The sequence below is a fragment of the Melopsittacus undulatus genome, chromosome 2, assembly GCF_012275295.1.
Source record: "Melopsittacus undulatus isolate bMelUnd1 chromosome 2, bMelUnd1.mat.Z, whole genome shotgun sequence".
NCBI classification, from domain to species: Eukaryota; Metazoa; Chordata; class Aves; order Psittaciformes; family Psittaculidae; genus Melopsittacus; species Melopsittacus undulatus.
The window spans coordinates 114613692-114640153 of NC_047528.1; the positions used below are offsets into that span (position 1 = coordinate 114613692).

Below are 26462 nucleotides of genomic sequence, written 5' to 3' on the forward strand. Positions count from 1 at the left end.
GGCACTTTCTGGGAAGAAAGGAAGCTGCAGGCAAGCCCGACTAGCCAAGAACATATGGCAAGGCTGCAGGGTGGCTGAATGCAAAGTGTGGACTATCCTAAGCTTGCTGCTCCTCTGCTGGTGCTACTCAGACAAAAGCAAGCGTCATCTCCTTCCCTGCAGCCCATGTTGACACTGTTAAGGAAGAGAAACTTGTGCTTCACAAAAAGCCTGAGAAATATGCTGCTATTTCCAACAAGAATCATTCACGACTCCATCCACATGGCAAACCTCCCACGTCAAGCCCAAAGCACTGTAATGTATGGCAGCACACAAGGACCACCACCTGCTTGTTCTGGCATGCCCTGCCTGAAACACAGCTCCATCTCTGGGAAGGTTAACAGCTGGCAGCCTCTTGTGTCATTCCTCCTCTAGCCTCTCTTCATCCTGCAGAAGGGGCCTCACTGAGAAACAAGTGTCTGTTCTTTATTTAGCCTCACAAAGGCAGTTTGTAACCAAGCAGGTCATTGGCACCTATGCTCAGCTTTGTGAGGGTCCTAGGGATGACAGCAGCTGTGTGACACCATTGGTACCCCTCTGCCCTGAGTGCTCTCGTTGCTGCTGCTGAAAGCTGGAGCAAGAAGAATTCAGCTCATTCTGCAGAGCAGAGAATCAGGAACATTCATTTTGACCATCCTGACAAACTCCAACTTAGGAAAAGTAAAATAAACACCAACTGGTGCAAAACCTTACCAGGAGATGCAGACTTCTTCAAGCAGAAAATTACCACAGCCTTCTGCTTTGGTAAGCACAAGTGGAATGGAGCCTTTGCATCACCAGGTACATGCACATACTCCAAAGGAAAAATGCTCAGACAATGACAAGAATAAGGACAGCAGGCCTCAAAGAATACTTTTTTAATTCAAAATTAGCAAAACATGTCACATTTTAGGTGCAAGGCCTGAAATAATTCACACCTTATTCTTGTTTTTTAAATAACTAAGAAATGAGGAAGAATGCAGAAACCATTTAAAAACTTATTCCACATGCAGAAGAGTTGGAGAGCAGAGAAGTTTGCTCCAGATCTTTAGCCAAAGAGCTCAACCCCAACTGCTCCAAAACCTCTTACACATTCCCAGCCCGAAAGGGATCCTGCTTTGCCAAGTTTACCTAAAGCCAGCTTGTGAAAGGAGAAAGTCTGAGGCTGCTGGATGGCCTCTCCCTTCCACCTTGTTCCTTTAGCAAGCCCACAAAGCAGGAACCAAGGAGATGCCCAGTGCACAAGGCTGCAGCCTCACCACACTGTCTCTTAGGGCCACTTGAGGACAGCAGTTCTGGTGTTGTGAAGGACACCATCACACTGACAAGTGCCTGCGTGGAAGACACCAGAGAGGACCAATGTTGTTCAACACAAGTAAGAGAGGGGCTGCAGGAGCAAAGTGGGAGTTTCTGCCTCTGGCAGAGCACTGGTGGGCAACCCTAGTCCATCGTCTCCCTGCAACACTGCAGGGGTTTGTTACCATGGCTCCCCACCAGCTATAGGAGCAGTGTCCCACTGCCACCTCAGTTTGAAGTCCTTTGCTTCCTTGGCAGCTGCGGGAGAGGAATCAAACACTCCTCCCATGATGCCAAAGGAACTATCAGAGGTCAGCAGCCTGGAGGGTACAGGCATCAGCTGCCAATGCAGGAGGAGCTGCACTGCACTTCTCAAGCCTGCTCACTAGAGAGAAGCAGAGCACATCAGCAGGGAGGAAGGGAAGCCAAGGTCTCAAATCCACCACCTGTTTCCTCCCTCTTCACTGGCTCCAGCACCTGCTGCACCTACAAGCCAAAGGGCTGTGCACTGGCCTCAGCAGTGGGTCATGCCTGCCCCAGAGGATGTGGTGAGAAAGGAGAAAATGTCATCTTCCCTCCCAGTCCCACCTCAGTTACTGCAGCACCCTTCATGCTTGCTGTGGGATCTGGCTCCCCTGCTCCCACAGGGCTGTTGGCCACAGGAGCAGGCTCATTCCCCACAGATGCCAGTGGCCCATAGGCTTTGGTTGAGCAGTCTGGGACGCCCCTGCGCCCCCATCCCCTGGCACTCAGAATACCGGGATCTTGTCCCTGCGCACCACATCCAGGTCATCATCCAGGGTCAGCAGGACCTGTGGAGGAAAGCACAAAGCAGCTTCAGGTCTCACTGGCCAGCCCACAGCTGGGGAGAGTTACCAGCTCCTGACAGCACCTCATCACAGGGGGGTTTCACTTGGGCCACATCTCCAGCATGTACAGGAGTCATGACCGTAACCCATGGAGGTAAGACAGATTCATTTTGCTTCTGTAATGCCCTAGTAAGTCACTCTGGCAGCACAGCTGACAGGTAGCTCTGCCTACAGTGCTGCCAGAACCTGAGCAGGTAATCATGCCTCAACTATGATGAAGATGCTGCTTGTAAACTGGTCCTAGCCTCTGCAGAACCATCCAGGAGGCAGCAGGGTGGGAACTACTTGATCACAGTTCAGGCAGCTCCTTCACAGCTTGCACCTTGTGCAGCTAGGGTTAAGGTCCCCCTTTTTACTTCCCCAAAACAGTATGCTCTGACCCCATCACAGGGGATGCCTCCACCTTTACCACCACACAGACCATCAGGCCTGAAAAGAGGTTCCAAGTAAAGGAGCACAGAGACAATTATGGAATTGATGGAAAGCGGAGGAGTGAGGTGAGCTCCACACCAGTGACTCTACTGCCTGGGTCAAAGGGGGTAGGGTCCCTTCCTGGGAGGTCCTCACAAACCTGTGAGAAGGTTGATCACACCAGCAGCCCCTCAGCTTCCCACAGTAGCTGTGCAACCCAAAGCCCAGAGGGAATTTGATGCCAGGAAGCACAAGGAGCAACAAGCCAACTGACAAAGCCTGACCCCTGATCCTACTGTGAAGGGTGTCAGGAGGCAGAGCCAAGCAGAGAAGTTGAGCACTTCTGTAGGGTTCCTGAGGCAGCCACAGCTCCACATACACAAAGGGACATGGAGGAAGAGGAGAGGGTGAGACCACAGAGCAGAGTGGGAGGCTCAGCAGGACTCACCAGAAAGGAGAAGAACAAGGCAGCCGCAGAGAGGAAGTGCCAGACATCATGGTCATCGAAGAAGCCCAGCAGGATGCATGGACGGTTCTTTTCCCGGGACTCTGCTGGAGTCTCCTAGGGGAGCAGGCAAGGGGTCACTACCCAATAGCCACTCACACAGGGACCTTCCTGGCCATGTTGGACTCTCTGGAGAATGCCCTGTCTTAACTCTCCATGCAGAAACCAGGAAAAAGGACTGTGCTGGCTGGATGTGTGGTGAGAGAAGGGCAGGAATGCAACATCATACTTAGACCTGGGGATGAATCTGGGACCACAGCCCACAGCTGGGTGTCCCTCTGGTCTCCACATCTGAGGTCCTGCATAGCATAAGCTGCACAGTCCCCACACAGCTTCCCATGCTCCCATCCCAGTCTGCTGAAGGAGCTGAACCCTTTCAGCTGTCCAGGAGCAGCCCAAGACTCTTCCCCAGAGTATCTTTGTGTAAAACAAACAACAGGAAGGAATGGTGATGAGACAGAGATGGACAGAAGGTCAGTGAAAGGGAAACTTTACCTCCCAGCTGCTGAGGGTCTGGAAGAAGAAGTAGAGGGCAGCTGCCCACACCACTGCTGTGGCCACAATGCAGAACATGGGGATGGGCAGGAGCTTCTCAGAGCTGCGGAGCTGCAGATAGGTAAGTAGCATCACATCATACTCTGAGCCCTTCCCAGGGTCTGGAGCCATGCATAGGACTGATATGCCAGTCAGGACCAGCTGCAGGTACAGAGGGCTCCTCATCCCAGGGAAATACCGCCCAGCCACCCCAAGATGGCTACACAGCATCCCTCCCCAACACCAACACCTTGTCGTACCCTTAGCCCCACAAAGACCCTCCCACAATTCCCTCAGCAGCACCACAGGAACACTAACTGCAGCCAGAAAAAGATGCCCATCCTTTCCCCTTTAAGGCAGGTGCCCCAGGGACAGGACAGCTATGGCTGCCTCCCTTTACCTTCATGATGATGTAGAAAGCCAGATATAGCAAGAGGTTACAGATAAAGATCCCCAGTATGTAGGAGGCGAAGTCTCTGGGCCTATACACCAGCCCAAAGATGGCACTAAGAGAGAAGGAAGAAGGGATGTTAGACAGCCCTTTCACTGGGGACAGGGTACATCCCCAAACGGACAGCCACCCACTGCCAACCAACCACAGGACACAACAATACTGCCACAGCTTCCCAGTTCCCTGGAGGAAATGCAGTGTTTGCCTCTGCTCCCTGCCAAGCAAACTTGGCCATGGTCAACACCTGAGAGCAACCGGAGACCCCAGGCAAGGGCCTTCAGTTGCTTCCAACCCACAGCCAAACACATCTCACCCAATAGGAGCTGGCTCCAGACCTGTAATTTTAGCAGAAGGCATGTCCCTGAGAAGCACCTTTTAGTGAAAAGCAAGGGCTTTTCACAATGATTTTAGGTCTCATCCAAGAGCTAATCCCTCCCATCCACACAGATACTGCTGAGCCAGGCTCTGTGACTGTGACTCACAAGTGTCTGTAAAGTCTCCTGCACCTTGGCTGTGCCAGAGACCTTCCAGCTACACAGAAAGCACATGTACAGCACAGTGCAACACTATGGTACCAGACCAGCCCTACACAGCTCAGCCAGCTGAAAGCCACCAGCTGAAATGCTCAGGGATGCCTCACATAGCTCTGCAGTGCTGCACTGCATCCTGTGATAGGCTGAGAACATTGGGGCTGCTCGGCCTGGAGAAGAGAAGCTCCCTGCAGACCTCAGAGCAGCTTCCAGTGTCTGAAGGGGGCTACGAGAATGCTGGAGCAGGACTCTCCATCAGGGACTGTAGTGATAGGACTAGGGGCAGTAGGTTTAAGCTGAAACAGGGGAAGTTCAGGTTGGATATAAGGAAGAAGTTCTTTACTGTGAGGGTGGTGAGTCTCTGGCACAGGCTGCCCAGAGAAATAGTGAATGCTCAATCTCTGGCAGTGTTCAAGGCCAGGCTAGACAGGAACTTGAGCAACCTGGTCTTGTGGGAGGCATCCCTGCCCGTGACAGGGGGTTGGAACTGGATGATCTTAAGGTCCTCTCCAACCCAGTCCAGTCTATTCTATTACTGTGTGGATCTGCCATCCATCAGCGCTCATCAGATCAAGCTTCTTGCCAAAACATGTCAGAGTGGCTCCAGCACAGGATTATTGCACAGACACTGTTGCATTTCCCCACCAATTCAGGTCACCTGTATATCACTATGGAATCCTGCTGCCCACATGTATACAAGACACCAGCACCCCACTACTTACAAGGACCAGTTGACCAGGTTTCCAACAATGAGCAGCACCATCCTGTCCTGGGAGAGAAGACACTGGTGATCATATGAAAGCAGAAGGAAATGCACAGAGGTTTCTGCCTCAGGAATTCATGATATCATTATGTGAGGATTTGGAGTCTGGCTCCTGCAAACATGCGTACACCTGGCTCTGCAGTCTGCTCTGCAGTACCTTTTCCCAGATGGAAATGGCTCTGGCCTTTGCAAATCTGAAGAAAGCATTGCAAGGAGGAGACTAAACATCTAAAGAAGCACAAGCCTAGCATTTAAGAATCAGCCCCAGGAGGTTCTGCAAAGCCTTTGACTGTATCCACTATTTTTCTAGCATGATTCCTTCCCTCCCTCCATTTTACAGAAAAATTATTGCACAAAGGGAGGACGTGCTTGAAAGAGGCAGCAACGGAAGCTTTGGAATACCATCCTGCACATGCCCACAGGGCCTGTTTTCATCCACCACATCATTAGCTAGGGAAGCCCTGGAACTGCATCAGGCAGACACGTTGCACCTGTGGGGCATGTGCCTTTATGCTTACAGCTGCTTTCATTAAGGTCCTTTCCAATTCTAACTATTCTATGATTCTATGATGTAACTCTTTCAGGCCAGCCAGGCTTACTTTATGCCTGAGTGTACCAAGTTTGCTTGCAAAACTTGGGCTGACACGTATTCAGAGATAGGAGAGTAAATAAATTTAGAAACATAAACAGGGTGCTCATGGATAATGCTTCATTTGGCTTCAAGCCCTCATTAGCACTCTGTGCCAAGAAGAAAGTCAGCAGTGGAACACAAGGTAGCAGCTACCATTTCTTACCTTTTCTTGCTGTCTGCCCTGAGGTGCTGTAGAAATAGCAATAGCTATTGCTTAAGCCACTGAACAAAACAGTCATTGCCCTCCCCAAAGAGGCTGCACTGCACAGAGCCTCACAGCTATCCCTTTGAACATTGGGGAAAGCAAGGAAGGGAAGCAGAGAGCATCATTTCTCAAACAGCCACATCTCTTTCCTCTGCACATTGCCTAGAAAGTGAGCAATTGCTGAGAGAGGTGCCAAAGTGAGAAATCACCTACCATATACAGTGGTCGACTGCACCGCTGGATACAGTCTGTGTACAGCACCATCACTGCCCGTCGAAACATCCCCAAGTCTGTCAAAGAAGAGGATAAAAAGCCAGAACAGCCAGCAGAGCGAGCTCTGAAATGCCTATGGGGGAAGACACAGACACCCACTAGCTGACAACAGAGAACCCAGGCTGTGGATGGTCAAGGTGTCAGCAGATTTATTTCTTGCCTTTTGGGAACAGAAGGGAAGCCACCACAGGATGTGGATGGCATGTGGCCTGAACAACAGGTAAAGCTTTGCAATCTCATCTCTGGAAGAGAGATGTGTGTGCAGGAAGGGGCAAAATAAATAATCACCTTCCATGGAACAAGCTGCCAGAGCAGGGAAACATCAGGAACAGATCCCACAGCCCTGAGAGGGTCCTAAAGGGCCAGAGCAGACTCAAGACACTCCTGCTCTGAAAATTACTGCAGAAGCTTCACTGGAGAGCCATCAGTGACTGCAAGATTGATAGACATGCATACACACACACCAGCCACAAACGTGGAGCTTGAAAAGGCTCCTGCACGAAGGTCAGAGCTCTCCTGTGCTGCATTACCACCTTCCTGCCAAGGAACAGGACTGGCAGTGCTGCTGGCAAACTGACTTTGCTTCTCAAGAGCCCACCCCAGGTGACACATGAGCCTGCCTCCCCACACACATCCAAGCATATCCAGCTGCTACACCCCTGCTCAGTTCAACAGAGAAAAAATGAGAGCTGCTGACAGTTACCTGATTCAGAGCCATCTGAGGCAGACAGGAGCAGAAAAGGAAGGAGAAATATGTTTGCAAGCAGAGCACAAGAGCCAGCTTCCCCCCCAAACCCTCTCCCCCCTCATCCCATGATAGGGTTTTATGTAGCTCACTGCTCTGAGCACAGTGCTAGAGAGAGCTGTAGCTGAAGGGCAGGCACCCTCAGAGCCCAGCTCTTCTGCCACCACAGCGCAAACAGGTCCTGCTGACTCCCATGGGTCTGGGAAGCAGCAGCAGAGCACTTCAGAAGATGCCAGAAAAGCATCAGATGGATAAGAGGACAGGATAACACAGAATACAAGCACAGGGCACGGGACTGTGCTCACAGACATGCTGCATAGGCAACTCATGCAGCCGAGGGCAGAAGGCACCTGCATACCTGAGAGCAAGCTGGTTCAGTCATAGCACTTACCGATCTTGAAGCGACCCATGTAGTAGATCTGTGTGCTGAGAGCCAGCGAGGCCAGGACATGGATTATTGAGAAAATGACCCAAAACCAGATGTCATTTTTCCCAAACACCTGAAAGCAAAGACATATTAAAAGCAAACAGAGCTCAGTTATCAGCAGTTTAATCCTTTCCTGTCCTGTATGATTGTGGGGCATTAGACACCCTCACTGAATGTGGAAGAGAAACCCTTAACCTTCCAACCTGAAAACGTATCTATAAATGCAAAGTTAAGTTCAGAGAAGCAAGAGGAGCTCAGTATTCTGGAGAGGAGACCATTCTTTCTGAACATCCCTTCAGTGAAAAACAGCAGCTTGGAAGGTCAGCAGTTGGCCCAGGGAGCAGAAATGGAGGGACCCTGAAGGCAATTGCTCCACACTTTTGCTTTAAGATCTGGAAGTGACTTACAAATGCATGTTAACACTGTATTAAAACCTTAGTTTTTCATTATACATTAAGGAGTCCAGAAACTCAGGTCTGCCTCTCCTCACACTGCCCTCACCACACACTGCCCTCCCCTGGGGCACAGCCCTCATCTGAACTTTTTCTTTGGTGGGGGAAATCAAGCAGAAAGGCCACCTCTCTATAAATAGAGCAAGGGAAACATGCAGCTTATAAGCTACACTGAACAGCTTAAAAGCATCCCCCAAGAAAAGATAACAGCATCCCACAATAAAACCCCAGTGTTTTGAACCTGGGTGTGCAGATCTACCAGAGCTATAAGGAGATTCTTAGAGGGTCCCAAGTTCACCAGGTGCTCCTGCATGCCTTATTAGACAGTCTCCTATTCAGAGGCCTATGCAGAATCAATTGATACTCTGCTTTACGTGTGATAGTAAGGGGCTGACCGCCCACTGGGATCTAGCTGCTACTTCAGAGCAGCTGAATGGAAGTAAGTCCTTAAAAAGAAGGGAAGCAGAGAGCTCCAAGGTAAAGCACAGCTTGGGGATTCAGGCAAGCCCAGCTCAGTAATTGCAATGCTATGAGCAAATGGGCAAAGCCCTGTACAAATCTGACCTGTCTGTGACTACAGGTGTGCAAGAGCAATTCTGGTGACTCCTTTTGCTCCAGTGGCCTTCTATAGGCAGGTCCAGGCCAGAAACTTGCCTGTGAGCCCCCAGCCTGTAATTGTAGCCCTGCACTTCCCAAAGATAGGAAGGCCAACTGCAGGAGCTGTGCCCAGCAACAGAGAGTTTTCCAAAGGGCAGAAAGAGGCACAAGGAATTTGGTAGAGCTTCTCCTGGAAGCTCAGCCAGCCTCATCCCCCTCCTCCAAGTCGAGCCACCATGCAGGAGAGCAGCTGCATGCTTGGACACACACACCATGGATGCACAGATTTTTCCTCTTAAGAAGCAGGGCACGTGGTAGTCAAAGCCCAACTAGAGAAAACTGCTGTGGTCTTCCTCTCCCTGCAAGCCCAGGGGAAGGAAGAAGGAAAACCCAGAGTACCAGAAATACAAATGCTAGCAGCTGCTTAACATGCTCTTATTGTACTCTGCTGCTCTCCCCAGTCATTTGCCCACTTAAGCACACCATCTCCTTCCCAGAGAAGCAGGTAGGTAAGAGGGACCCATACCACTCCAAGGACAGCCAGACAGATCACCACAGCAAATGAGGCATAGGCAGAGTAGGCACTGGCATTGATGTCTGGGTGGCGAGTCTGGTAGAGCTTCAGCATGCACAGTCCTGCGATCATGTACATGAAGGAGGTATCTACGGAGGGAGCACAACAGGAACAGTTAAAACAGGTACTGCCGGTAGTACATTTTCCTGTGTTCAGATGGAGTTCTTCAGATGTGTTTTAATTTGTGCCCATTGCCTCTTGTTCTGCCACTGGACACCACTAAGAAGAGTCTGGTTCACTCGTCTTCATTGTAGTTGGGAATTTATGCACATAGACAAAAACCAGCCTCAGTCTTCTCTTCCTCAGGAAGCCAAAGGAGGAAATGTTCCACAGAGATGGCAAACAGAGGCTTCTTAGGCTTGAACACTTTGCCACTCAGGCTGTGTGCTTACTATCTTCAAACACTGAGCTGCAAACAGGAGATCTTGCCAGCAGTACACTACCAGAGTCCCAAGGCCTGGAAAGGAGGCTGAAATGTGTTAGTCCCCAGCATCCAAAGCTAAAGCCTCACTTCTTCCTGACTGAGGCCTGGAACAGGCACACCCCAAGGAAGTTTGCAAAGGTAGAGGGATGTGAAAAATGTGCGACTCAGCAGAAGACACAGCATGCTAAATCCTACCTCCAAGCTCAAATACAGGAAGGAAATTCAGCTTACCAAACTGGAAATTGGAGTAATTAGGGCAGACGTGATAACAGGCACTGAGAACCCCTTCCATCATCAGAGCAATGCCCATAGCATAGAAGAGACCAAAATGCTTTGGGATCCCATAGTCCTGGAAGAGAGCAGAGCTATATAGCAAGTACCCTTACTGTTCTGATGTCAAGCAAGCTTCCACTCTCCATCGCTCCTTCCCTCCTAAACCCTACACATATCCTTCAGTCACCAGTGCAGCACAGTGACCTCTACTCGTCTCCTTGTCTTTGCAAGCCCAGGCTGGATCACTAAGGCAGTATGGACATACTGTAAGCAGCCAGGCACTGGGGTGTGCAAGAACATAAGCATCCCACTGAGACCCTTTTCCAGCATTGGAAGAAAGAGGAGGATTCAGTTCTCCAGCAAGGAAGGCAAAAGGAAACCCACTGTGTATCACTCTGGATTGCAAGCTCTCCCTCTCTTTTCTCCCTCCACTCAGCCCCATGAAGCCGTGCTTCCTACCAGTGTATAGACATCTTTCATCTCCATGGCGCGACGGTGGAGAATGTCCCTGCGCAACACAATGAGGAGGAAGAGAAAGCCCAGCAGCATGTGGCCCACATTGCTGAGGATGTTGTTGAAGGCACTGCAGGGAAAAAGAAGGTTTCAGACAAAGGCAGCACAGCAGCAGGAAGCTGAACTCTGGGCCCTGGTAAGCTGAATCTATTTTGCTCCCCCCCCCCCGACATCCTCCACCTCAGCAGCTACCAAACACCTGCTGGTTTTACACCCTGGATGGCAACTTTAGGTTGAGTAGCTCACTTGCAGAGAGAACGTTAAATGCACTGGGACAAGATCCCAGCTCTGAGCTTTCTCTGCACTCCCACATTAATCCAGAGGAACACTGCACTGTAAGGTCTGATCTGAACTTCTTTGCTACTCATTGGATACAAATTAAAGTATCCAGAAGAGCACCGGAACACCTCTCTGCTGTGCCATAGGTTTGCTAGGAGAACCCACATGTCATCTGATCCTGGATGCATGTGTCTCACTGCAACAGAAAGCCACTGACAAGCAAAAGAGAAAGTTCAGAGTTCTAAACTCTCAGTGGTCTTAACACTCTTACTATGAGCCTGGCAAGGATAAAATCCTGACTTGGGCTCAGCACAAACTCTCAGGAGGTACAAGACAATAATGCAGTGATCCACAAGGTTCACTCACCTCAGCACCCCAAGGGGATGAGCGCACAGAAAGTTGTAGTAGCAGATGTCCTGATTGCCTGTCACATTCACTACCTGGACAAAGAGGAGGTGGGAGACCCGGTATTAGCAAATCCTCCTTGTTCTGTGGGGTTTGCTTCATCCAAACACAGCATGTAACACAAGGTGTACCAGGAAAAACCTAGCTCTAACACTGGTGCAGTGGGGTATTGACATCTGCAGTGAAGCTTTTCATGGGTGGACAATATTACAGAGGGGCTGGACTACATGACCTTTGAAGGTCCCTTCCAATCCAAACTATTCTGTGATTCATAGAATCATAGAATGGTTAGCATTGGAAAGGACCCTAATATCATCCAGTTCCAACCCCCTGCCATGGACAGGGACACTTCACACTATGCCATGTCACCAAAGGCTCTGTTCAACCTGGCCTTGAATACTGCCGGGGATGGAGCACTTACCACTTCTCTCAGCACCCTGTACCAGCCAGTGCCTCAGCACCCTCACAGTAAACAACTTCTTCCATATATTTAACCTGAACTTCCCCTGTTCTAGTTTAAAGCCATCACCCCTTGTCCTGTCGCTGCAGTCCCTGATGAAGAGTCCCTCTCCAGCAACCCTGTAGCCCCCTTCAGATACTGGAAGCTGCTCTGAGGTTTCCATGCAACTTCTCTTCTCCAGGCTGAACAGCCCCAAGTTTCTCAGCCTGTCTTTGTATGATAAAATCTTGCCACAGGCCACAAACCTGACAATGGTCTTCAGAGGAAACACATTTAGTGCTCTCAACCCCATCACTAAAATAGATCTGCTTGCAGATACCTGAATAACAGCAGGATAGCAAGGGTGGGGAGAAGTCACTCATATCATAGCAAACACTACTTGCTTTCAGTTGTCTTTTAGAGATAACAGCATGTTCCTCCTGCCTTTAAAATTAAATAGGACCCAAATGAGACACCAGATGAGCAGGAAAGCCAGCTACACTCCCACTTCCCAAGCAAAAACAGCAGAACTGCAAGCTTGGCAAGCCATGCTACACTCAACACAGAGCAGAGAGAGCAACTAAGGTAAGCTCTTCAGCCTAGCAGGATTCCTGGGTTTGACTGTGACTGCCATCCTTACACCATGCAACCACAGAGCAAGTTTAAGGACAAGAGGACCCAAACAAGGGAGACAGACAGAACCCAACGCACCGTCTGGTAAGTGATGACAAGCTGGATGACTGGCAGGGCATAAAACACTGCAATGGTGATGATGTTCCTGCAGAGAAGAGACAGTAGCAGCAGTTACACGCACCAAAACAACTGTCGCACACCCAGGACAGATCCCCACAGCACTTGTACAGGAAGGTGTACACCTTGATGCCTAAGGGCACAGACCCTGCAAGCTTTATACCTCTGGCTATGATCTTCTGAAGCAGGAGATTAAACAAATGTGAGGCAAATGCTAAAGGCACAAGAAAAAAGCAGCATGTGGACCACAGGCTCATGTGTTTGAGAGCCAATTTCTCCCCTCCCCCAGTATGTTCCAGCACACTGCTTGTTACCACACTTTAAAGCAATTATGCAAACCAGAATCCATTGCCAGGATCACATGTGCACTGGTCCACAAATATCCTTATTTGAGGTATGTGGATCTGCAGTTACGAGTTGCATCAGGGTCAGAACATGTAGCAGGGTGGTTCAAAGAATACCCTCATGTCTAAAGTGTTGTTCAGAAGGGCATGTGGGCAGAATTCACAACCAGAGACTGGTTCCAGAGCTTTGGCCTTATCGGTTTGTCTTCTTACCAGAAATAGATTTTGTATTTTTTGCTGACAATCCTTCGGTCCTTCCTGGACAGGTCTGATAGATAGAGGAACACCTGTTAGTGGGAAGGGAAAGATAGAACAGAAAAGAACTAATGAAGACTACAGAAGTATTGGGACAACATGCAGCTTGGTGCTATCTGGACCATTTTTTACACAGTAAGCTCATTGTGTCCTTTGATCCTATAGGGAATGAGTTCTGCAAAACCCTCTAACCTCCAGGAATGGCTCTGACCACACAGAGCAGTGTGGGTTGACAAAAGGAGGCATTTTGAGAGCTGCTAGCTTAAATCCCCTCTGTACATCCACTGCAGCCACACTGCTCATACCTGATAATGACCCACTATTACATATTATTTTCTCCCTATGCTGCTGCACCTCCTTGGACTTTCTAGGACACTTCTGTGTTTCTTCCTCCTTTCTCAATAGTTCCAAATACATTCTGATTTTCCATACCAAATTCCTCATTTCAGCAACACACTCAGTACAGCACAAAAACTTTCTAGATAACGACAAACCCCACTAAGCAGCACATTCAGCTTTATTAAATTAGATCCACCTAAAAGAGAATCTGAAACCGAAGTGACTAGTGCTGGTCCTGGCCCAGGTGTGTCCATGGCCCAGCATCATGGCCACAACTGATGTGCCAGACATACCTTAGTACGGATGATGTTCTTATCACTTTCAATCTCTGGCATGGTGTCAAAGTCGCTTTCCTCCTCCACAGAGCTGTCTGTGTCAGAACCAGCTCGTGGCCTGCCCTCAGGGGAAGAAAACTGTCGTCCACCACTGGAACTTGACTCATCTGGAGCAGAGTGAGGAGAAGGAAACAGGCAGGGTAAAGGCTAAATCCCTCTGTGCGTAGCAAGAAAAAAGCTGCCAAGCTCCCAGCCAGCCCATTGCTCATCCTCACATGAGCAGAACAGAGGTTTCTTCTTCATTTCCCAAATGCTTTTAAAGTGTTTCCTTGGGAACTGGGGAAGGGGGATAGGATGGTGCTGAAGCCCTCTATTTCAGGACTTAAAATTTTTCCAAAACCCCATGAAGTATCAGTTCTGTATTTCTTTGTCAAGCATTCAGAGATATCACACCTTCACAGTCTAATAAGTGGATGACATCTGGAGTATCAGGGCTGACTTTACACCACAGTGAACAAATGCATCCTGAGCAAGGATCAAAAATTACACTGATATGAGCAGCTGCCTCATGCTGCCTTGGACCTGCACCACCTCACCGTGCAAACTGGGTCCCCAGGCTGTCAAATTCGAGGATTACGCTCAGAAGGCCACAACACTGAGCTATTCAATACCAATCCCTCCACAGGAGGGAAAACTGTTGGTAAGGACTGAGAAATACTCTGGCAAAGGAAGGCACTGCCTATCATCTCTGATCAACAGGACCATTGAGAGGTTGTCTTCCTCCTCTGCTAGCAGGGAGTAGTTCACCTGTGGACAGAATGACATTATTTCTCCCCTAATGAAACCACAATAAGCTGTGATTCTGTCTTGCCTTGCAGCACACACTAACACTTAGAAGGTGACTTGTCTAGCTGAGATGAACATTTCCAGTGACAGAGTCTCTCTGGGCACCTCTTCCAGAGATGTGTCACCTTTCTGATGTAGATGTTTTGCCTAAAGTGCAACCTGAACTTCTCAAGCTGCTATTTATTTTTGTTTTCCCAAGTAGTTGCAAGCTACTCCTAAAGCAGTTTGCTGGTTTACTCTCTTCTGGCTTTAAAGCACCTTAAAGTTTCTTCTGCTCCAAACAGAACCCTCCCCATGTTCTCAGCTCTGGAAGATACTGTACCAATCGCACCATAGCTGCTTCCCTCAGGGGTGCTGGCTGTGATGGGCTGTGAAGGCGTCATGATCCCAGATCCTGCCAGGAAAGCAGACCCAAAAGGGACAATTAGTTTCACATCAGTGCTTCGAATCACATCTTTGAGGTGAATACAAACAGCTTGAAGAGCTGGAGGGCTTGGGAAATACATCATTTCTCCAGACAGGTGGCAGTCTCCCTCTAGGGGCATACTGTGCAAACGGGAAACTTCTGCTTTGCAATGGGAAGCAAACCCATCTCTTTCAGCCTCCCCACACAGACTGTCAGTTCGACTCACAGAAGTACAAACCTCCTCCAGCTCCCTGTAGGGATCACATTATGGGGCTGTAAGACATGGCAAATCCTAGTGCAAGTCTCCCAATACTCAGAGCACCCTTCTGAATTTTTAATACTTCTCCTTCCCCACCTCATTCATTTGTCCATTCTGCTTTCCTTCGACACACTGACTGTGCTGCTTGGGCTGTAGAGAGCTGGTCTCTATTTCAGCTTCTCTACCCTTCTGCCCCATCTCTCTGATTAGACAGTGAACAGCCCTGAGGAGCATCAGAAGTGGACAACATGGCATGGACTGAGAACAGAAGGAAGGCTCTGGCACACTGCAGTCCCTCACATGACACCCCTTCAGCCCTGAGCTGGGATTAGCAGAATGCCATTGTAGGTTGCCACAGGAGCAAGATCCACCTTCTACTCATCACCCACTGTGCAACCCTCCCTCTCTCATGGCAGTTTTTCCTGTTGCTTTAAAGTCACTTGGAAATCCAGATCACCAGGAAGAGGGTGAAAAAAGCATTACCCAGTGTTCATTGCACCATGCACAATTCCTGCCCCTGTCCATCCTACCCCATAGGAATGCTTCCTCCTAATTTGAGACCAGGCTTTACCCTCTCAAGTGACCTGTCAACCTTCACTCCCAAGCAACCAAGGAAAGATTTAAATCTGGACAAAGCAGGAATGCCAGAGGGACGTGGTGCTCTGCCCCGTCTCTAACAGCTGCTCTGGACCCAGCTCAGCCACTAATTTCAGTCCCACCTCACAGTGTGCAAGTGAGTCAGCAAAGTAAATGTACCACACTAGGTGTGGTTCCTCCAGCTACTGCCTCTACCAGGTAGTGATGATGTGGAATGGGAGGTGTGCCATGAGCTTAGATAAAACTTAACTGTAGAAGCTGGGCATAAGGTGGGTGCAAAGGAGCTTTTGCATATGTCCCTTTGCATAAGGGGCATATGTTATTACAGGATATTTGAAAACAAAGGGCAGAGATAGATTGCTCAGCACCTCCATCCACACTTTCTTGGTTGGAGAGGGGAAAGGAAAGGGGAACAATGAAGATAACAAGATCCAGGGGTACTTTAGAGGAAGAGAAATTCCAGTGGGTGGGAAGAGGAGGAAAATAAAGAAACGAAAAACAAGAGAGAAAGCCAGCATGCTCTTGGTGACGTGGAGGACAGGGAGGATGCTAGTTACTATTTTATAGGCATCAGTCAGACACACACCCTGCAGAGACACAATAGAGAAAGCAACAGCACGTGGGTAGGACACAGTTCCTCCCTAAAGGAGACGTGGCTCTGATGTGCAGTGCCAAGTCTGTGAAGGTGTCAGAGTACAAGGAACAGGACAGGTCACAGGAGAGATACCTCTGGGAGGAGCTGTGAAGGAACTGTGCTCCTCTGTCCTGTCATAGGGCTGCTGCTCAGGACACCTCCCTGCCCCAGAACCCTACAGATCTGTGCTGAGCACAACGTTCCTGCCCTGCAGCTTCTGGAGGGACTTCCCAACCACCAGAATTTAACTTGCACCTCTCTCCAGGGCAGCTTGGAAAACAGCTTCTGAGCTACCTTCAGCACAGGAACCCTCAGCTCCATCACCAGCAGCACTCCTAGAGGCTGCTGGTCTTAGGCGGCTGAGGCAGTGCCTCCTTGCCTTAGACAGAGATCCCTTGTCACCACCCTGGAGCTCTTCCATGGCCTCCAGTCTCTGCCAGGTCCCTTTGGCTTTCCCTAACTCCCCTGACACACAGGCCCTTCCCATTTCTCCAGTGTTCTAAGACCTGCTGTTGTCTCACAGCAGGATCCATCCCAATCCCTAAAATTAGAGTATTTTTAAGCACATCTTTTACAGTCCCCTGCTCATTTGGTTGTGAAGAAAACCTTTATACACATTCCACATACAGGGAGGAATATGTGGATCTCAGTGGCTGAAGAATCCATATATCCTCAGGTCCTCAGCAGAAACATTAACTCAAGTAATGCCAGGTCAGAGTGAAGCTCCACTGCTGATCTTTTAAGTACAGGTCAGTGATAATCGCATGTTTATCTGGTGGCATGCAGGAGAGCAGAGAGACTGAAGGAGCTGAGGATTAAAGAAGGCAACACACCAAGAACCTTTCAGTGCTGCCAAAAACCAACATCTTCCCTTTCTCCAGGAGAAGGGTACAAACAACAATGTCCTTAACACCACCAGTGCTTTGAACTACTCTGCAGGCACTAAATATTTAAACAGCCTCCAACACTGCTCCAAAAAGCAGGAACTCCCAGTGCCCCTCCTCACATGATGAAAATTTCCATCTTCCACTGGTAGCCTCTCAGCTGCAGCTACGTTTGTATAAAGCAGAAATCTGCAGCATGTCGAAAGGTGGATGCAGGATAAAGTAAACTGAAACCGATACCACAAGTAAATACACAAACAGCACTACCAAACTGTATCAGTCATTCACTTGTTAGAATATTTCCAGTTAAAAACAAACTAAAATTTAAACTAAACTTAAAAAAATCAGAGACCCTATGCTTAAAGCAGGGAGATTAAATCTTAAAACGTAAGACCTGGCTACTTCAGAGTGCCTTGCTTCGAAATGAACAGACCTGGCATCAGGAACATCAGCTAGTAGACAGATCTAGCCAAGGCTTGCCCTTCCTCCACCCCTCTAAAAACCAGCTCCTTGGGGTACAGGGTCAGGACCAGTTTCAGGGGAGCCTGCTTCAGGCACCCTTGTGAGGGCAGAGAAGAAGCTCTAACATCTTTTATTAGCACCAGGAACTATGTGGTACATGTACAGGGAAAAAAGGCTAGAAGGGACAGAAGGGCCTTGCTGTGCTGTTCACTTAAAGTTGTCACACAGGAAAGAAAACCCTTACCATCCTCAGGACACAGTCTCCCAGATGAAGCCTTCCTCTGAACCCTGAAAAGGAACACACAGCACTCATGAGACAGCAAACAAACCCCATCACCTGCCAGCCATGGCAGTATTATCTAGGACGCCAATAGGTAAATATGGTACAACCTCTACAAATCCAACCAACCCAATATAAATAAACCATAAAAGAAACAAGCAAAAGCAATAAAGAAGAAAAACATTGTTTGGACCAGCCATGGTTCACCCATGACTGCCTACTACCCACCTCTCCCATTTCCAAAGCAACAGAGGGGATTTTACCATTTCAACTATCCACCAGAGGCAGGACCACCAGTTACATGACCATCCCATCCTACACTGCTCAGCATGGTGGGAGAGATTTTGTTATTTCCCCTTCCTCCCCCCCTTTTTTACCCTAGAACAACTTGTCATGGTACCTGTGCCCAAGTTCACTTCAGACACAGATATTCTCCTCAACACAAGCCCAGACACCAGAGTCTGGGGCAGGGGGCACAGGTCAGGAAGGAAACTAGTGCTCTCAGGACTCCAGGGCCCTATTTGAGTCACTGCCACATATTGCAGTACTCAGTCCAGCACCCTTTGAAGTACCTTTTCTCCACAGTGCTCTGGCACCCTGTATCAGATCAGTGCTCTGTTCAGATGCCTGCTGCCCCACTGGCCCCAAATGTAGCGCAGGGTGAGGCACCTCTGAGATGATAGAAAGGTTGCTCTTGTAAAACCCCTCAACTCACCTGATGTAGTGCGCAAAAGCAACAACCACTGAGCCCAGGTAAAAGGAGAGGAAACTCAGGAAGCTGAAGAACATGGCCTGGACATAAACAGACTCTGAGGAAACAGACAGCATATCAGTCAATGCAGAGCAGAGACAGCCCCTCTCAGAGCCAGAGCTCCCATCCTGCTCTTCCCACCACCACCTGGTGGCAACACCAAACTCAAAACAGCCCCCCAAAGCCCATCTGCTTTCCTCAAGAGGAACTGCCAGAACCTGTTGCAAGGTCTCCCCCCATTTCTTCACCCCAGCACTAGCTGGTCTGCCCATGAGACCACCCTGCACCACACAGCACTTCCTGGAAGGGACCAGGGCTGCAGCTGGGTTTTGACTCCTTCGCTGGTGCTTTCTTCACCATCCCATCAGAGGGCTGCCAGCCCACCCATACCCTTCTACACAGAAGGGCCAAGTAAAGTTGCATTGCTCTGCCCAAAGGCACTGACTTTTAACAGAGGGCACAATCGTCACTTGAAGGTTCTTTGTCCGCTGCAGGTTCCAGGTACGGTTGACATTCCCTGTGAGACACAAAGTGTACAGCAAATATAAAAACAAGCATTAAATCCCTGGCTCTGATCCTAGTTCTCTGCACTTGCAAAAAGCACCAGCATCTGGCTTTTCACTATCATCTGTGTGTGGTTTTGCTCTAAACCTTACTCAGACTTATCAACACACAGCCTTTTCTGTAGGTTTTCCCCTTCCTCCCTATCCACAGCCTGGTTTTCAGATGACAAATCCCTCCTTGACCCTTCCATACACTCAGGTCTGAATGCCTGAATCCAAAGAGCATCTTATCTCCTATTCATCTAGTCCTCAAAGGGCATTTTCTCTCACTACAGGTACTATGACACCACTTTTCCTTTAGCCAAAGCTCTGCTGGCAAATCACTTCTGTGCAGGTTGCCATGCTAGTGACTGTTTCAAAAGGGCTCAGCACACTCTGCCAGTACAACTCTACATGATCCTAAAACTACCAGCAAAGACACCCAGAAGGTGCCAACTCTTGTTTTAAGGGTGCAATTGGGAGACAAGTAGAAGGAAGGGGCTGTAGAGGGAGCCCAGTATATTTACTGGTTGCAGTCTAGCTTCTCATACAGGAGGAAGCCATCTGACTTTGAAGATATGAATGTCCCCACTCCAGCTACAGCCACCACATTAGTGGTGAAGGCGTTGCTTTTACCACTGCACAGGAAGTGAACACAGTGTTTTCTGGTTGGGAAAGGCAATAGATTTGTTGATTTGTTCTACTGCCTTTCCCAACCAAAGAGACTCTAAAAGTATCTGTGAAATTATTCTCCTAAAATGACTCATTTTTCCAAAAAGCTGTAAACAGCATTCCCTGGCCATCTCCCAAGACTCCAGTGACTCCTCTGACAAGCACATAACCCTAGGAAGCCAGGTGCTCTACCAGCCAGCCACCTCCTGTATTGGTCAAGACTTGTAACCTACCCAACAATATCAAGTTTATACTTCACTCTTCCTTACAGCTATTTGGAAGAGACAGAGCTACAAGACAGACCATCCTGTGTCCTCCCACAAGAAGGTCCCAAAGGACTCCTGCTGCTCCAACAAAACCAAATCCACCCCCTAGCACAACTTACCATGAATAGAAGAAGGCACAGAACCCCCACAGGCATAATCCTCTGGCTTGATGACGAATACGACGAAGAACTGCTCACCTGGAAAATCTTTTCTCTGCACAGAAGGATAGAAGAGGACAGACTCCATGAGATGTGAAGGAGCCTCTCCCTCCAATGCAAAGCAGAGGCAGTGCTCCAAAAGGCCAGAAATCATGTTTTAGTCACTAGACAGGCAGCAGCCTTCCAAAGACCTGCCTGTTGTGCACAGAGCTTGGCTTCTGGGGGTGTTCCTCTCCTCCTTGCTGACAATAACTGACTGAATTCAACACTATGCAGTACAGCAGTACCCAAGTACAAGCAAGCTAATACTAATGCATTTATTTAAGTAGTGCAAACAATCTACCTAAGCTTTACTTATTATAAAGGCTCTATTACCACCATTCAATGGTGGAAGAGCCAGGTTCAAACAGAAGGCACTTGTCTGAAGCCACTCTGATCTAGAACCTCAGTACCTAAAACATAACACACCTACCTAAGCAAACATAAGCAAGGTTTTGTAGCAAAAGGTAATATCACTTCTTCCACTTATATCAGCTAACCTAAAAAGCAAAAGCTCATAGCACACCAGAACCAAAAGCAAGCTTGGAATGCATAGGACAAGCCAGTAAAACAGACAAACAAAACCAAAACTAACCCAAAACAACAACACCAGGACAAAAATCATCATCTTACCTGCACCGTTATCGCTGCCTGCTTAGTCATAGACTGGTAAACACCATTAAACTCCACATTATGGTCCAGGTCATATACTGGGCACTAAAACAGATACAACTAAGGGTTAAATCAGGGGAAGAATCTGAATTAATTTGACAAGAAGCCTGCAGGAGAACAGACAATGCAGAACAGCAGAAAAAAAGGCCCTGCTCAGGGTAACAAGGGGAACAGAACAACCAGGACCCTTTCAGAAGTGAGAAAAGCTGCTCTGAAGTCACCAGTTGTGGGCTCCACTTACTGATCTTGGCATTATCACAAGAGGGCTGCAGTTCAATCCTAGAAGCATTTAGCCAGATTGATCACTCTATCATTCCCAGAGGGCAGTGCATATGCTCATCTGTCCACTGGCTGTGTCATGCATTGCAGTCTGTCCTATATGCCAAGTGCTTGCCCACATTTAATCTTTCCCACTATTCTTAATATCTGGGAGGTTGAAAATCACCTGTCAGTCTCTGCTCCTGCCCTTTTACCATTCAAACACAAGGATGTGGGCAGGAATTGATGTTACTCATTCCTCTCCTCACCACAGGTATTAAAGGCGACTGCCAGGATTTCAGAGCCAGCAGCCAAGGCTGCTGTACCTCTGTGCACCATCATGCACCTCTGTCACTATCATGCTGCTTCCACAATGCAGGTCATTGGATCATTCAGGGAACTGGGAAATGAGGATAAATATGGGGCTATTCCCAGCTACAAGCAACAGCCAACTTCTATAGCAGGGAACAGCTGATCTCCCCTTCCCATGGAAAGGGATGAATAACTGCATAGAGAGGAAATAGAATGGGAAAGGAAGAGACACCTGTCTGGAAGTCAGAATCTCCCCATGCTGCCCTGAGCCAGGGGAAGGCTCCATCAAGGAAACAGCACTGTCTTCCTCTCTCAGCCACCAGCATCCCATCCAACACCACTCCATGGAGACAAAGACCCATGTCACAGTGCAGCAAGGTATTAAACCTTACAAGGGGAACATAACAAATGCCCTATGTACAGGCTGGAGACAAACAGCTTGTTCATCTCTTTGCAATAAAAATCTGGGTATAAGCAGCCCTGTCTTTGCCTCCATCCCACAGTTTCCATTCCTCTTTAAGGGGCTCTCTTCACCACTGCCACACTAGGGCAAAGCCCTAGGGAAAAAGACTTAGAAAAGACCAGGTCTTTTCCCTCTGTTGGAGCAGAGCCCCCCTCACAGCAGGACACAATGCTGCAGCAGGCAACTCCTTACTCTTCTCTGCTCAGGCTTACCACAATGTCCTGGACGGAGACAACGGAGCATGGGTAAACTGCATCAGACACCACTTTAATGATGACTGAATCGACATCCTGAGGAAATCTGTACAGAAAATACTGAGGAGAAAGCAGAGTGCTGAGAGTTACAGTCCAGAAATTACCCCTGCCAGGAGCTTCATAGCTTCCCTAAGGTACCTGCACAGCCCAAGCTGGGCTTTGGGCTTGGATCTCAAGGCCTGTCACAAAAATTCAGTGTCAAATAATAGGACTTTATGCTACAGAAGAGCAGATTAAATATGCACAGACAACTCTCCCCCTCGCACAGCACGCTGTTAGACGCACACATCTTGAACATGCAAGATACAGCATAACTTCAGCTCCCCTTAAGCTCTTTCCTACCCAATGAAGCTAAAGTGACTTCATTTTATACCCTACTCCATTTCATGCTGCTATGAACAATTTCCAGATGTTTCCATACTGCTAAAGAGTTTCAGATGAATTGACTCAAAGAGAGGCTGTGAGAAGTATTAGGTCAAATGCTTGGAACTCTGTCAACTAGCTGTGAAACTGTGAACTTGTAGGATTTAGGGTTTTTGGTTTTGAGGGCAAAGGGTAATGGGGGTTTTCTCTTATCAGTTCAGCTTTGAAAATAATCTGGGAGATGCTAACACCTGCCAATATTCCTACTTTTCCTCTGGAGGCAAGGAATGGTGAGTTTTGTGCTCCCATACTTTGAGCAGGCCCACAGGACAGTCTGTGGGGTCAGGAAATGCCCGTCCCTGTCTTAGCAAGGGTCTTTTCAGATTTGGGCAGAAGATGTCCCAGAAAACAGCATTATTTGCATTTTCTTCAATAAAAGTTTGATGTCCTACACCAACTGGGTGCTGAAGGAGGAGGGTGTTTTATGCCAGCAGGCAAGCTTGTCACCCTACCCGAAGCCCAGATGTGGCTGTGCAGGCTCACAGCCACAGTTTCCACAAGCGGCTGATGGGCACCTCACCCCATCACAGAAGTGAGTTTACCCTTAGGAAGTTTTAAGTCCTTGAAGAAGTCACCCATGAGGACTTCCCCATCATCATCTTTTTAAGCCATGCTTATACCAGAGTACAGAATTAACATAAGGGGCATTGAGACCTACAGTTGTCTGCTGCACAGGCTGTGAGTGGTATAAGCACATTCAGGCAATACTCCTGACCTATACAACCACTTCTAATTTTTCCTTCTGCCCTAAGGCATGAGCTGGGTTCCAGGCAACAACTCCTTCAGTTGTTTTCTTGTCTTTTTCCAGTCTCAGGGCTATTCCAACACCCACAGAGATTTTGAATTGCCTTCTTTTCTTTCACCCTGCAAACTACTTAATACTTCGATATACAAAAGCCTCAGCACTATAGGAATAAAGAAGCACTCATCTTCCACTCTCTAACATCTGGTCTGTAATTAAAGTCATTGATCTCATATTATTAATCGTGAAAAATAACAGACCAAAGTCACAAAGTTAATTCCAGGCTAGATCCTAAAAACTCAACATTCAAATTACAAGATCCTAAGTAACGAGGGTTTATAAAGAGTCACCACCATTCCCTATTTATTCTATAATATAAAATACTACATGTAACTGCAAACCAGCTTAAGACATTTGACAGCAAAAAAGATTAACTGGAATGCCTGGTAATAGGAAACCTAAAATTAAGTGGTGTTACTAACAGTGCACAACATAGCACAAACAGAACTGGAGTGCCAGACAGCCTGGGTAAATTACATACTTCCCCAGCTCTAAGAGCTCCTGTATCACTATAGTTACTGCCAACAGCATTTTCATTCAAGAGAGGACTTGTAGTATTTGCAGGGCTCTAAACAGCACTGCTCAGCTGGATGTGCTGAACATGTGTGCACTCTTCTGAACTAATAATGAGACATTTAATTGAGCACCTCCCAAGTCACCTTGCTGCCAGGAGCAAGGAACAGCAGTTTAAGTTCTGCTGTATCATTAGCTTATTTATTTAGGTATTTATTTTTCTCCAGTAAAGACTGCATCTTGGCAAGTCACACTCAGGCAATTGAACCAGCAATGACTGCAACAAGATACCTGTGCACACCATCTCCTTCCCCATTAAATGTAGCACCCCAGTGGCCTCTGGTCTTCTATATATTTCTGGAATTTCCTGAACTACAGACACTACTTGTTTGCTCTGGTCATGGTTTCTTGGTTTACTTAACTGCTTTGCAAGAGGACCCAAACATGCCCTTAGAGGGGCTAAAGCACTGTTATCTCTTCACTATATCCACAGAAAATTCAAGAGTAAGGAAGTTTTCCTGCATCCTAAGAGAAATGACCTCATCATGTGAGGCTTTTGCTGTCTCTAACAAAGGGCTGCATCAACCATTTGGATGTGGTAAGACAAACCATACACCTCCTTACCTGGGGCTGGGAAGGGCTGGCAGTGAAGTTAAAGGCTTTGTTGGTCCTACAAAAGAAATGCCAGCATGTTGAAGTCTAAAACTTTCAGAGCTGGAACACACACAAAATACCTTTAGATTAAGTAAAATAAAACATAATCTCTTTTTGTTGTTCTGGGAAGGAAAAGGGGGAGAGTCAGCAGATTAACCAAATCCCTGTGGAACAGATACATTAAGAAATTACATTTGTGTTCTCACATCCCAGCTTACTCAAGTTGGAAGTTCTCAAGCCTGGTGACTAGTAGCTCATACGCAATATTAAAGGGTGCCATGGAAGCGACGTCCACAAATATGATCTGGTCAGAGGATCCTGTCTCAGGTGTTGGCTCAGAGGGACAAAGGGTACGACTCACTTCTTGGTAATTGTAGGTCCTCTGATAGCTACAACAGCCAGGGGAAGGAGGGAAGGGGAAGTTGGATGGAAAAGAGAAAGAAAGCAGTTAAAAAGTTGTTTGGCAGTTCTAAGAATGACACAATCCCCTGCATGCATAACTGAAATACTAATCTGAAAGGCCAAGACCATTGAGCCTTTTATTCAGAGCCCAAACTCCACCTCTGTTGCATCTTGTGGTTTGTATAAGGGAGGAGCCATCCCCAACATTTCACTTCCCTCAAGGCTGCCTGCTCCATCTGCAGATCTAGCACATCTGCCATTTGCTGGTGGCAGAGAGAACAACAGCAGCCCAGGACAATCACTGCTGTAACCACCCCCTGTATCAGGCAAAAGACTGCAGGGTATCTGCTGCCAGGCACCAGCATTTCAGTGACAGGATGAAGCTTCCCATCTCAGATGGTCTAAGGTACTTGTAAAGTCTCACTACTTGCAGCCTGATGAGCTTTGAGATTGCTGAAGATACACAGCAGCATCACTTTCATAAAGAAAATATTCCCAAAACAACCACTACCAGCCATAACAGACTCAGCTTAGATGTACCTGGGGTGAGAAACAGAGAAGAGCTCTTACTGCCCAAACACACTGTAACACAGCAGTTAGGGTGCTCTTTTGAGAGCTTGTTCAAACCCCACTTCAAACTAGAGCACAAGAACTGCTTGCACATACTGTAAGCAACTGTGGAAGTGACAATAATGCTGTATGGTAGATTCACTGACTAGTAATACAGGCAGATCCCCAGCAGACATAGAGAAACCAAGCAGGCTGCCAACTAAGAAGTTACCTACCAAATCTTTGTCTTCCTGTGTTCAGCTGACAGTTAGCAATCACACTTTGCAACCAAGCCCTGTGGTCTACACAAGCAGCAAGAGGTAGCACATGAGGAAGGCTGATGATGGATACAGCTGACGGACAAGTGTGTTACAAGGAAGAGACTCCAGTACTTACAGGCCTCGAAAAATTAGTGGGACCTGCCATGACAGCACTCCCTTCTGTTGGCGAACTACAAACAGGACAGGGTATTGGAGGTTCTCAGAGCTGCTGTTCACATACACCCGCACTGCATCAACCTGTGGGAAGAGAAAAGAAAGTACAGATGGGTGTTAGCTCAAGGGAAAGAACAAGAACAAATCCAAGAGGGAGAAGCCTGCCCCCCTTCCTCAGTCTGACCTAGATACTGGCAATACCCACAAGGACTTCAACACTGTCAATGAGCTGGTTATTCAGATCCAGAGGTCATTTACAAAAATGCCCCCTTGCTGCTGCTCTAAACCAGAATCACAGCCCTGTCCCCAGGTCAAAGGTGACTGTCAGTCAAGGCACAATGGACAGATGCAGC

At 48.1% G+C, this 26462-nt stretch overlaps 1 protein-coding gene across 2 annotated transcripts; it reads right to left on the reverse strand.

Moving 5' to 3' along the window:
* Positions 1 to 1650: 1650 nt before the first annotated feature.
* On the reverse strand, positions 1651 to 26191 carry SIDT1 (SID1 transmembrane family member 1). Of its 2 annotated transcripts, XM_031043624.2 has the most exons (25): positions 26072 to 26191; positions 24943 to 25113; positions 24695 to 24740; positions 22291 to 22392; positions 21007 to 21090; positions 20296 to 20389; positions 19142 to 19213; positions 18661 to 18754; positions 17910 to 17953; positions 14746 to 14817; positions 13596 to 13744; positions 12922 to 12995; positions 12326 to 12392; positions 11137 to 11210; positions 10438 to 10561; positions 9937 to 10054; positions 9234 to 9370; positions 7623 to 7731; positions 7190 to 7204; positions 6427 to 6503; positions 5337 to 5383; positions 4034 to 4139; positions 3595 to 3705; positions 3043 to 3156; positions 1651 to 2126 (listed from the first exon to the last, which is right to left on the reverse strand). In XM_031043624.2, exons 2-25 carry the CDS (start codon positions 25002 to 25004, stop codon positions 2064 to 2066), a joined length of 2055 nt encoding a protein of 684 aa, XP_030899484.2. In that variant the 5' UTR covers positions 25005 to 25113; positions 26072 to 26191; the 3' UTR covers positions 1651 to 2063. The 2 variants fall into 2 exon arrangements, with proteins under 2 accessions (XP_030899484.2, XP_030899483.2); XM_031043623.2 differs by lacking the exon at positions 7190 to 7204.
* Positions 26192 to 26462: the final 271 nt, after the last annotated feature.

Bases quoted from the DNA above. Each gene is read 5' to 3' on its own strand.
- SIDT1 (XM_031043624.2), bottom strand. From the start codon at position 25,004: ATGGCACCCTTTAATATTGCGTATGAGCTACTAGTCACCAGGCTTGAG. The intron at 22,393-24,694 runs GTAAGGAGGTGT...CTTTCTCCTCAG, and splicing joins CCAGCCCTTCCCAGCCCCAG to TATTTTCTGTACAGATTTCC. The intron at 13,745-14,745 runs GTACAGTATCTT...ACTCTGCTCCAG, and splicing joins AAGCAGCTATGGTGCGATTG to ATGAGTCAAGTTCCAGTGGT.